General features: G+C 31.9%; 1 protein-coding gene across 1 annotated transcript; it reads left to right on the plus strand.

The window, feature by feature from the left end:
• The first annotated feature begins 220 nt into the window (after positions 1 to 220).
• On the plus strand, positions 221 to 7,727 carry LOC107957521 (germin-like protein subfamily 1 member 14). Its single transcript, XM_016893055.1, has 3 exons — positions 221 to 364; positions 6,813 to 6,990; positions 7,477 to 7,727. The coding sequence occupies exons 1-3, from the start codon at positions 221 to 223 to the stop codon at positions 7,725 to 7,727; spliced, it is 573 nt and encodes a 190-aa protein (XP_016748544.1).
• Positions 7,728 to 13,208: the final 5,481 nt, after the last annotated feature.

Here is a 13,208-nt window from a genome sequence, read left to right on the forward strand (position 1 = left end):
GATATATGACTTATACTCCAATGATGTATCAAATATTTTTTCAAAATATAAATATATTCATCCCCGTAATATAAAATAGATGGTTGTCGAAGCATATTGAGTATGAAGCTTCTTTAAGCATAAAAAATTAAGTACCATCGCTCATCTATAAATAGTAACTGTATGCCAAGTAAAATTTCTCACCCTCTCCATCAGGAAAATAGCAAACAAGTGATCCAAAATGAAAGGAATGAACAGTTTCCTTCTTACATTTTCCCTCTTGGCATTGGTTTCCACGTTAGCCTCAGCCTCAGACTCTAGCTCTCTCCAGGACTTCTGCGTAGCCCTCAATGGCACCAAGCATGCTAGTATGTCTTTAGTTCATGTTTTTAATCATACTAACCTTGCACACTGTCTTTTGTTAGTACTTGTATTAACTGACATCAACTAATTTTTCATCCAGTGTTTGTAAATGGGAAGTTTTGCAATGACCCAAAGCTTGGCAATTTCATCATTTTAAAGCACAAACATTACTCAATATTATCCAAGTTCACATTCAGCCATAATACACACAACATGTTAGCTGATTTTCCCCCTTAGCATCTAAGGCACATGCATCCTCATTTGCTTGGCTCAACTTCACCTATCTTCCATTATTCATCAAAAGAACATGAAACAACAACCATTTCCCTCATTTCAATTCATGACCAAATGTTCACAACACAACCAAAAATCAAAAATATGCTTCATGAGTTAAGGTAGAATCAAGAAGAACTCATGAACATCAAGATAGAAGTACACTACCATGAACTTACATTGGATTTTTCTTCCCCTAGTGACCGAATTTTTCAAGAGCTTTTCCCCTCTTGCTCTCCTCTTTTTGGCTATGAAGAACAAGGACGAACAAAAAACCTTGTCCTTTACTTCCTTTTGTTATTTTATTACTAACATTTTATGACACAAAATAACATATATTATTTGTGTCATACTTATGCCATAATTTCAATAAAAAAAATTGCACAAATGCTTATCATGCCCATCATGGCCGGCCACTATGTTTTAAGGTGGGAAATTTGACATGCAAATCCACCTATTTCATACTATAAGTTATTTGGCCACTACAAATTAGCCTATAGCATTTTCAAAAATTTTCACATGAGTCCTATTTCATAATTTCACTCACAAATGGCAAGATCAAAGCATGAAATTTTCACACATTCACTTTCACATGAAATAAACATAGAATATAACATCTAATTATTTTTGTGACTCGGTTTTGTGATCCCGAAACCACTTGCTGACTAGGGCCGAATTAGGGTTGTCACAACTCTCCCCCCCTTAGGAATTTTCGTCCCCGAAAATCTTACCAGAAGAAATAGTTTCCCCTCTAAAAACGTTTTCACAATATTCTTGGAATCACAGTTTTCCATTCTTCACATGTATCTCTTTTTACCAAAAATCCGGAACTTTGGTCTACAGCAACAGATCACATCATAGATACTTTAGTCACTTCATCAAATAAAACCTTGCACATGCAAACCCCATCTTACCGATCTTTTCTCGTCAGATGATAAATCATAATCCAATAAGATCTCTCTTAGAAAATAATAAAATTTTTGATTCAATTTGGATAGAAATTCTATCTCACAACCACTTCTATAATATCACTGATTTCTTTTATTCCATATACTTTTATAATCTATTACAACTCAGATAAACAAACATTTCACAATCGGAGTTCATATAAAGATCCTTTACATAACCTTTAACCCATCTGTATACTTATTCCATATCAGAACAATAATAACATTAACAGAAATCTTATATGTCCAGATATCCAAAATCAAATAACTGTTACTCTGAACTCATTTTGAACTATCACATCTCATATACTTTTATAAGATGGAATACCCTTCAATAGAAACAGAAGAATAACATCGTATGAATTTATCCTCGAACTTATTCCGATCATACTACAATAAAATCTTATAATAATAACACTGATAAGGGGGTGGGGTCATTAAGCCTCGAAAGGAACTTTCATTTCTCTTACTCAAATTACCAATAATGTCTTATCAAGTTTGTACATTTAGTATTGATCACTGGTCAATATTTATCAAATCGGAAAACATCTTACGGTTTTGAGTACATCGCTTACTTGATGCCTATTCCCGATAGTTCTTACACTAGCACTCACTGGGCTGTGCCGATGCCTATCCCAGATAGGTCTTACGCTTAGCACAAGTCGAGCTGATGCCACGTCCCCGATGGGTCTTACACTAGTTCATATGTCTCATGTATTGCCATGGTCCAACCATGGTCTTTTCCGTCAATTCATTAGTGAACGATCGTACTCATTCCCTTTCAATTCCGTCATATCACAATATATCACAATCAGTTCAATAGCATTTTCGGATCAATTAATAATAGCTCGGTTGGAACACATCATTACCTGAGCAAAACAATTTATAAAAGCCGGGAGATATCACACTATCACACTTTACTTACGACATGTATAGCTAGACTCTTATACTTGCTATGTTAGTCCGAGAACCGACTAAACCATAGCTCTGATACCACTAAATGTAACACCCCTCGCCCATATCCCTCACCGGAAAAGGGTTCGAGGTGTTACCCGACTTAAACTCAGTCAATCACACAAAAACCCTGCCGAAAAATTTCAATCTATTTAAAACCTTTCTTTTCACATGTAATCTATCCCATATACGGGCTTACAAGGCCCAAAACATCACTAGCCAACATAAGCCAATTTACATAGCCAAAACACTTTATCAATACAAGCCACCAACTTTGGCTAACTTATAGTATCACATACTCAACATTTAAAACCCTATACATGCCATAGACTCGAAATACTAGGATTTACTTACACCAATAGCGTGAGCTCGACAGTGTGATAATATCTCCGGTGAACTCCAACCTGAACAAGTAACTGGAGCCAACAATCTATAAAACAAAGGAATGTAACAACAGAGTAAGCTTTCATAAGCTTAGTAAGTTTTAAGCAATGCAAACAAATAAACGCAATTATACTTCGATTATTCAATTTCTCAAGAGGCCATATTCTAGGTATATTGCCATCTAGCCGAATACATACAAACACATAATGCACGTTCAGCATTCTTATCACACTTAATCTGAATTCGTATAACATAATTAAATCAAATACTTTTACATACTTTCACACCCTGACCCGGTGTATCATGATCATAGATATAGTTATAACATTTATTCACGTATGTATCACATTACACACTTATGATTCACTTCAAATCAAACTCACATATGAGTACATAATGTGTACCTGGCCCACTTAACATATTGAATGTATTCATTTGTCATTCTAATACGAGGTACCTTAGTCTTAGATTTTTCTCAAATCACCGGCATTTCACCTGCTAGGCTCGAGGCCCGATTATCATTTCACCGGCATTATAGCCTGCTAAGCTCAAAGGCCCGAATAATCAAATCAACAAGTTCCATATAACATATTCATATCAATTAAGTACTAACATCATTCGAACGTATATAATTATACATCTCAAACACTTTTCTTTCATCTCATTTTCACATTTAGCATTTGATAGCTTATGCATAACATTTCACTCACATTCATTTCAAACTTATCATTCGATTATAAAAGCACATTGCATATTTACCAACATGATTATACTTGCCATTAGGCCATATAAGCATGATACAATACACTATCATTTCATCTTTAACATTCGGCTAAACCCTTATCTTACAAGGAACACCGAATTCACATAACATATCATTTCACCGGCATTACGCCTGCTAGGCACGAAGGCCCGAATACACATCACTGGCACGAAGCCTGCTAGGCACGAAAGCCCGAATACACATCATTGGCACGAAGCCTGCTAGGCACGAAGGCCCGAATACACATCACCGGCACGAAGCCTGCTAGGCACGAAGGCTTGAATATAATACCAGCACTAGGCCTGCGGGATTTAACCCGGATATATTACCAGCACGAAGCCTGCAGGATTTAACCCGGATATATTACAGCACGAAGCCTGCGGGATTTAACCCGGATATATTACCAGCACGAAGCCTGCGGGATTTAACCCGGATATAATTCCAGCATATAGCCTGCGGGTCTTTAGGCCCGGATACACATCAAATATCATGCATATTTAATCATATATTAACACATCTCATTCAACATATCACATTAGTAGTCATTTGCAACACTCGAATATAAGCTCCATATGAACACCATCATTTACATTTCGGTTCAAAAGTCTTACATAAATATCACATATCCATTTCACCATTCAAACTTAACCCATAGTGACCATTCGACTATAAGTCATATACATAAATTATTTATCGCACAACTTAATTCAAGTAGAACCAAAAGGTCACGATTCACATAATATATACCTATTGCTCACTAATTCGCACACAACCTTTCAAATTAGCAATTATAAGATGGTTCCGCACATAGCCCATCCTTATCGATAATTTACGATGGTTTTACCCTTACTCACATATATGTCATAGGCATTTTTACCTATGCTTCTCAATTCACATTCATGATTCAATTCCAATTGATTTAACATGCATAAGTACATATCGCATACCTGAATAATTTACTTTACGAAACGAATCCACGTATCGTATTAGCCCATAGTCTTATAGCACCACACTTTTAATAGTTTACCTCGTCGAAGTTCAAATTTAATCACTTTAGTGCCAAGCCATATTCGGCTACCACAAAGGACTAATAATAATAATTTTATACACATCATAGTTTCCATTAGGTATTTAATAATCACAACTCGTGATATCTCCACCAGCACATATACGGCATAATTTATTCATTGTAACACTCATTTAATGCATCAAATTTCCAAATCCAATTCAACTTAAGCATAATAGCCATAATCGGCTTATAGCCTTAAATCATTACATATTCGGCACATTAACTAAATAAAATTTACATTCCCTTTTTCCATATTAATTTAACTCTTGGGCATGTAAAAAGGAATCAAGCTTAAACACTTAAGAACTTAACTTGAATGTTGCCGAACGATTACAACGGCTATTCGATTATTTTCTCTTTTCCTTTATCCGAATTTTGCCCCTCTATGCTCTTGAGCTTATATTCAAAGATTTTAAACTTGTCATTATTCGACTATTCGAGCATCACTTTCAAAATATAATATATATATTCGACTTTCACACCTACTGATCATAGTAAGCTTATAAGAAATCAATAAGCAACTCATTAACAAATTTTTGTCAATGTTTACCACATAATCATAATTTCACTGCAAGCTGTCTTCTTGAGCAACAGTCACTAAATCATTTATAACTGGAGCTACGAAACTCCAAATCAAGTTCCGTTAATTTTCCCTGAAAATAGACTCATATATATTTTATCCATAAAATTTTCAGAATTTTTGGTTCAGCAAATAAATACCAGATTTTTATTAAAGTTTCCCCTATTTAACTATCTGACTAATCTGACCACTCCTCACTACGAATCAATTTTCTCATTGTACAGAATTCAAAATATGTTCTCGTTTATTTCTTTTGAAACTAGACTCATTAAGGAGTCTAAGAATATAAACTTCATCTTATGACCCTTTTTTTTGCAATTTATAATGATTTTATAAAAACAGAACAGAGGATCTAGAAGTCATTCTGACCTTGTCCCACATCACTTCAAATATCTCATTATCGGTAATTCTTTTGCTTACACGGTTTCTTTTATAAGAAACTATACTCATTAAGATTTAATTACATAATTTATTATGCTTCTAAATCATCTCCCACAATTTATGGTGATTTTCCAAATTAACATTACTGCTGCTGTCTCAAGCAGATTTATTACCAAATCACTCTTTCACACATATATACCTTGCATGCATGTTATTTAAACATGCATGTCACAAATCAATCATCACATACCTATAACTTCACTTAAGAATAATCTCCATTTCATCATTTTAAAGCACAAACATTACTCAATATTATCCAAGTTCACATTCGGCCATAATACACACAACATGTTAGCCGATTTTCCCCCATAGCATCTAAGGCACATGCATCCTCATTTGCTTGGCTCAACTTCACCTATCTTCCATTATTCATCAAAAGAACATGAAACAACAACCATTTCCCTCATTTCAATTCATGACCAAATGTTCACAACACAACCAAAAATCAAAAATATGCTTCATGAGTTAAGGTAGAATCAAGAAGAACTCATGAATATCAAGATAGAAGTAAACTACCATGAACCTACCTTGGATTTTTCTTCCCCTAGTGACCGAATTTTTCAAGAGCTTTTCCCCTCTTGCTCTCCTCTTTTCGGCTATGAAGAACAAGGACGAACAAAAAACCTTGTCCTTTACTTCCTTTTGTTATTTTATTACTAACATTTTATGACACAAAATAACATATATTATTTGTGCCATACTTATGCCATAATTTCAATTAAAAAAATTGCACAAATGCTTATCATGCCCATCATGGCCGGCCACTATGTTTTAAGGTAGGAAATTTGATGTGCAAATCCACCTATTTCATACTATAAGTTATTTGGCCACTACAAATTAGCCTATAGCATTTTCTAAAATTTTCACATGAGTCCTATTTCATAATTTCACTCACAAATGGCAAGATCAAAGCATGAAATTTTCACACATGCACTTTCACATGAAATAAACATAGAATATAACATCTAATTATATTTGTGACTCGGTTTTGTGATCCCGAAACCACTTTCTGACTAGGGCCAAATTAGGGTTGTCACAACTTCTGCTAATGTTGATCAGATACCAGGACTTAACACTCTTGGCATATCACTTGTTCGAATTGACTATGCACCTGTTGGTGTTGAGAGCAAGGGACAAGCAAAGTTCAACAAAAGCTTGAGCAGCAAGGCTCGATACTTGGAGAAGAAACAAGCAAATTCAAAACAGAATTTTAAAAACAAGCAAGGAACAATGGAAAGTTTCTTGGATGAAAAATGATGAATATTTTCATTAAAAATGAATAATGGCATAATGCCAATACATAAACCAAGCATTTAGCTTGTCAAAATCAGTATATGGTCAACTAATCTACACCAACTACCACTAATACATTGGAACTTACAAAACTAAGCTTGTACATATAAGCAAAGCTGGTTATCAGCTCAATCACTTGAGAAATACATCAAACTTCTACCTAACCTAGTTCAAAATGAACCAAAAGGAATTACATTGACCAAAATAACATAAATCAACTAAATTCATCAAGTTCCTCTTGATTTAGCTGCTTGTGCATGGCTCGGGTTGCATGGCCTGCTTCATGACTGCATTTGGTGCTGCATGCTGGCCAACCTTCAACACCTAATGGTGGTCTAAACCCTCCTCACACTCACCCTCGTGCCACGGAGATCCTAGTCGTGACAAAGAGTAAGCTTAATTTATGTTGGTTCCGTGACATCCAATCCAGATAATCGACTCTTCACCAACGTTCTCAAAACAGGAGATGTGTTTGTTTTCCCGGTTGGTCTCATTCACTTCCAATTCAATATCGGGAAAACTAATGCCATTGCCTTGGCTGGTCTTAGCAGTCAAAATCCTGGTGTTATCTCCATTGCTAATGCAGTCTTTGGGTCTAAGCCACCTATTAATCCTGATGTTCTTACTAAAGCCTTCAAACTGGATAAGGAAGTGGTGGAATATCTTCAGACCCAGTTCTGATTGAATCACATGAAGTTACCTCCTTAGTTTCTTTGAATTCGAATTGGTTTTCCATTTGTTCAATCTTCTTGTTATGGTCTTTATTTGTACGATCTCATTTGTCCATGTTTACGAACTACGATCGACTATTTTTGTTTAAGAAGTTCATAGTGTGCGTTCTCATTTTCCTTGATTCAATTAGTCTGATAACATATTCCATGAATGAAGAAACGGAGTTGAAACCTAGATTCTAAAGGCGAGAGTTATGGCCTACCATAATTCAAATCATCTATCCCGACAATCAGCTAGCCCATAACACTATTCGTAATTATTAACAATCATAATATTGCTCCAATATATAATTTTGTATTACAAAGAAGCAATGGTTTGTCATGGCATTTGAGTGATAATCACCAAGTTGGTGCTTCTTTTTTTTGGCTTATTATATAAAAATCTTCATAAAATAATTCAATAATCAAAGTCCTCATTCTTTCACATCATTAACTTATCATGGTTGTGTATATAACGAAATTCGGTAATTTTTGTTATATTTGTTTAAAAATAATAAAAAAGAATTTTAATTTTAATTTTTTTAAAATTTTGGAATTTTTATAAAAAAATGAAAAAGAATAGAAAAATATTAAACATAATAGAAAATAATTTAGAAAATAAAATATGGAACTTTTTTAAAATTATAGAAATTTTATCATTTTCAAAAATAATATGATTCCCATTGGGGCTACAGCTATGTCTACACCATCGTGGTAGTCAATTGTACCTTCCCTTTCAACCCCAATCACGATAAAAATGGTGGAAAACTAATGGTGAACACTTATTACGAAGAATCTCAAAGAAAATACGAGAATTCATGGGATTAGAAGAATCCTCTGGATCTTACAACGAATCAAAATTCCACCCACTGTATCAATGCGAGTATTTATATTGTGGTTCATCCTTGTACGACAATCTCAGTACCCATAGGATCCAAGAATGAATGGCTTACCATGCTTGGTTCATTGGACCAGTTTCCACTTCGTCTTCCACGACGCCGACGAGGTTTCATGGAAGTTATGACGGCAGTAGACCCTTGGGTTCAAGCTGGGAGTCGGGAGAGCTACGGTTCAACGATGATGGCGTCATGTTTGATGCGGCGGTGGGTGAGGTTGTAGTTACAGTGGTTTCGGTGGTGGTTGTAGCAGCGATGGAACTAGTGCCATTTGGAAGGGATCGATTTGCATTGAGAAATTAAAACAGAAGGGATTTCTATTTGAATTGTTTTTGGTTAACAATGATCAATGGAAGACTGGAGAGGACAACAACTACTTCCAGATGCAGAAAGGAAACAAGGGTTGTGAATATATGTGTTTATTAAATGGGTCAGATCGGGTATGTAATTTTTTTAATTATTTTTAATATTTTTCTTTCCTATTTTTTATAATTTTTATAAATTCTAAAATATTTAACATTTTAAAATATATATTTTTTATGTTTTTTAATGATTTTTTAAAAAAATATTCTTTTTAAAATTTTTAAAAAAATTATTTTTTTTAGAATTGTTTATGTTTCTTTTAAAAATTAAGATAAATTATCATCTTTTGTCACATGGCATAAACTTGAAGTGCCATATGATGAAGTTAACGTCCTTTAGGGCTTCCATAAAAAGTGACGATTTGAGGGTTTAATTAGTGCTTAAATTCAATTAAAAGCTTTATTTTCGTTTGAAGTCTCAATTATTTATTAATTATTTTTAATGAGTTTTTTATATTTAAACACTAATTAAGTTTAGAGAATAATTTGCAAATTGCTATTTAATAAATAATTGAGATGCTGAAGTAATTTGCAAGTTACTCTCTAAATTTAATTAGTGCTTAAACTCTCTAACTTTTTTTCGCTACTTGCAAATTACTTCAACATCTCAATATTTTATTTTTCAAGAAGTTAGAGAGTTTTTTTTTTAAAAAAAAGGCAAAGGATAAATTTAGTTTTTAATGTTTATTTTTTTGGTCATTTGGACCCTAATTTTTTTTATCAATTTAGTCTTCAGCTTTCAAATTTTGGTTAATTTATTTTTTTTATGAAAAAGTTAATTGGACCGTTGAAATTTTAATGGCAATTACATTGTAGTCCATGTGAAGATTTGTGTGTACATAAACTTTTTTTAAAAATTAGATAAAATTATTTAAAAATTTTAAAAAATGTTCATAACTCTTTTTAAAAGATATCTATATTAACAATGAAGTATACGTGGACTGCCACACATACCATTCCAAGATTTATATTACAAGGTTATTAAATTTTTAATATGTTTACACTATAAGAATTAGACATATGAGAAAGAAAGAAAGTAAGCATTTATAGAAGAGGAAATTGCAACATAAACCCTCCACTTTTTTATATAATTTTAATTGCGAGAATATTAATAAAGATTGAGACCAAGGGATTTGAATCATGTATGGGTTCTTTTCCAATTGCTCCATCATGTCTTATTTATGATTATATTGTATCTTTAATTGCAGTTTTTCAAAAAACAAATGTAATTTTAATTTATAATACATAAAATCAAGGTGAGGGCAAAGGTAGATATGACAGCATGTTGGATTTATGTAATTTAAATAAAATTCAAATTTAAATATAAAATTTAATTTTTTTTAAAATTTAAATTTGATTGTTATCGACATTAAATTTAATTATTGCTATTCGAAATATATTGCAAATAATAATTAAAATATTCAAATTTAAATATTATTAAAAACATACCAAAAACTATATCTAGGGTACCTTCCCCAGCCACAGCCGGCTGACCCTCGTAATCGGTAAATTAGATTAAGATAAATAAACGTGGAAAGCCAACAGAAGAATAATTGGGGTTATTTCTCTTATTTTTGCTCCGAAGGAATCTATTTTATAAAAGGAAATTTGACTTAAAAAAAGAAAGCATATGCTATACCTATTCCCATTAAGCTGTCAAAATAACTCCTCAATGCCTCCTCATTTGTTAATTGGATATCAACTCAAATCATTACAACACTCATCAATCATCTCAAAATCATTCTACTAGGTTTTACTAAATCTTGAAAGTTATTACTTAAACCAATGAAATCGGTTCAAGTGTTTTTCCTTTAATAATAATTATTTGAGAAAGTAAACGCTCATCCAATAAATCACAATTTAGAATTTAAATATCACAGAAGGTTTTCGTTCAACTGCCTTTCCGCTCATACCCCATTATTTATATTTTACTTTTATGGGTAAACATCACCAATTATCCTTAAATTTTGATTAAAATTATATTTCAATCACTCGATTTTTATAAGTTACATATATTGTTACTAAAACTGTCAAAATGTTGCATTTTAGTCACTCATCTATTAACTTTCGTTAAGAAGATGACGTGGCACATTAATTTAAAGGGTTAATAACTAATTTAGCCCTTGAACTATAACTAAAATATTCACCCAAATTTTAATGCATTTCTATTTTGGTCATTGAATTTTTTGTTAATGTAGTTACTTTCGTTAGATTAATCATCATTTCTAGTCACTCCACCGTTAAGATGTTTTGGTTACTGAATGGAATGCTGACATGGCAATCTTTTGATTGGTATAATAACAATTAGCCCTTAACACTTTACACATTTTGTCAAGTTGGTCCTAATTCTAGAAAATTTTAACAAACTTAACCCTCAATGTTTACACATTTTGTCAATTTAGTCCAAATTCAAAAAATTCAAAAAGTTTATAATTTTTAAAACTTGAAAACATATATAATATATTATAGAAAAAGACATAAAAATATAAAATATTAACAAATATATACAATTACGTAAAGGCTTAATTGACATTTGGTCCTAATTATAAAAAATCCTATAAATTTAACCCTTAATATTTTTACATTTTGTCAATTCAGTCCAAATTCTAATAATTCAAAAACTTTGTAAATAAAAATATTCAAAAATATAAAACATTCAAAAAATAATCAATCAAAACCTAAAATTAAGGTAAGGTTTTCTTAGTTATAATCAAAATCATGAAAAATCCACAAAATGTTTCTTTCCTACTACCAGATTTGTTGATCAACCAAACAAAAGAGAGAAACTTTGTAAAGCAACATTCATCCCTTCATCCCTTTCCCCATTCATCTTCAAGCTTCCCATTGTCCTCGTACTGTTGCCCAAACCTCACAATCTTAAATACCATACCAAATCAATACCCAACTTTACCAGACCCAAACTCCATCATCACTTCATCATCAAACACTCACCATTAAACCTACACCCAAAGTTGATTTTTTTTTTTTACAGACACATCCAAACTCAATTTCGTGTTTCCTTTTAATGAAGGAAAATTGACCAGTGAAATATCACTTAGCCTTAAGCATTTGAATCCCTCAACTAATTGTTTGATTATGGTGTTGGTTGAATTTGATAGTGATTTATTCAATAAATTAATTCAAACGACTTATTTAGTTGGATGGGGTTTAAAGAATAAAAAGGAAATATTGATTTGAATCCCTCAACCAAATTCATATTTAAGCTTTTATATAATTTTATATTTTTATGTCTTTTTATAATAAATTTTATATATTTTCATGTTCTTTAAATTATAAATTTTTATAAATTTGGAATAAATTGAAAAAAATGCAAATATTGAGGGTTAATTTTGTTAATTTTTTTTAGAATTAGGAATAATTTGACAAATTGTGTAAAGTGTTAAGTGGTAAATTTGTTATTATACCAATTAAAAGGCCACTACATCAACATTTCGTTTAGTGATCAAAGTATTTTAATGGTGGAGTGACTAAAAATGACAATTAACCTCATGGGGTGACTAAATTAACAGAAAAAGAATTGGTGACCAAAATAGGAACGCATTAAATCTTGGGTAACTATTTGAGTAGTTTACCCTTTAATTGTTTTAGAATTATTATTAAGAAAAATTTTAAAGGTATCAAATTGATATTTTAGTTAAAGTTCAAGGGCTAAATTGATTATTAACCCTTTAAATGAACATTTCATATCATCCTCTTAATAGAAATTAACGAATGAGTAACTAAAATGTAACATTTTAATAACTTTAATAAAAGTTATGTATATTTTAAAATTTTAACAGTTAAAATATAATTTTAATCAAAATTTAGACACAATTGATATATTTTTTATTTAAATTTATGTGTGAATCTCAATCAAATATATTTTAATTATCGCATTCGTGCATTCGATTGTAAATACAAATGTATTATTATGATTATAATTGTAATTAATTAACTCAGGCTTTTACGAATAACAACACTTTTTGAGGTTGGAAATCGTATTAAGTGCAATATTTGACAACTTTATTAGTCATTTTTGAGCCATAGAGTGAAAGGTATTATTACTATATCTACATGGAGGAACCGCACTCTGGCACTCGTTTAAAAAACATGCATATGGGGCCTAAACTGTGGCATCTTCTGTTCTGTCATTAATTTTCTTGCCTTTTTTTTTTCTTAGCATTGTTTTGTCCA

This window comes from Gossypium hirsutum, chromosome A11 (genome assembly GCF_007990345.1).
Source record: "Gossypium hirsutum isolate 1008001.06 chromosome A11, Gossypium_hirsutum_v2.1, whole genome shotgun sequence".
Classification (NCBI taxonomy): Eukaryota; Viridiplantae; Streptophyta; class Magnoliopsida; order Malvales; family Malvaceae; genus Gossypium; species Gossypium hirsutum.

Excerpts from the sequence above, each read along its gene's own strand:
- LOC107957521 (XM_016893055.1), top strand. The coding sequence starts at position 221 with ATGAAAGGAATGAACAGTTTCCTTCTTACATTTTCCCTCTTGGCATTG. Across the intron at positions 365-6,812 it reads CTAGTATGTCTTTAGTTCAT|ATACCAGGACTTAACACTCT; the intron begins GTTTTTAATCAT and ends AATGTTGATCAG. Across the intron at positions 6,991-7,476 it reads CAAGCAAGGAACAATGGAAA|ATAATCGACTCTTCACCAAC; the intron begins GTTTCTTGGATG and ends CATCCAATCCAG.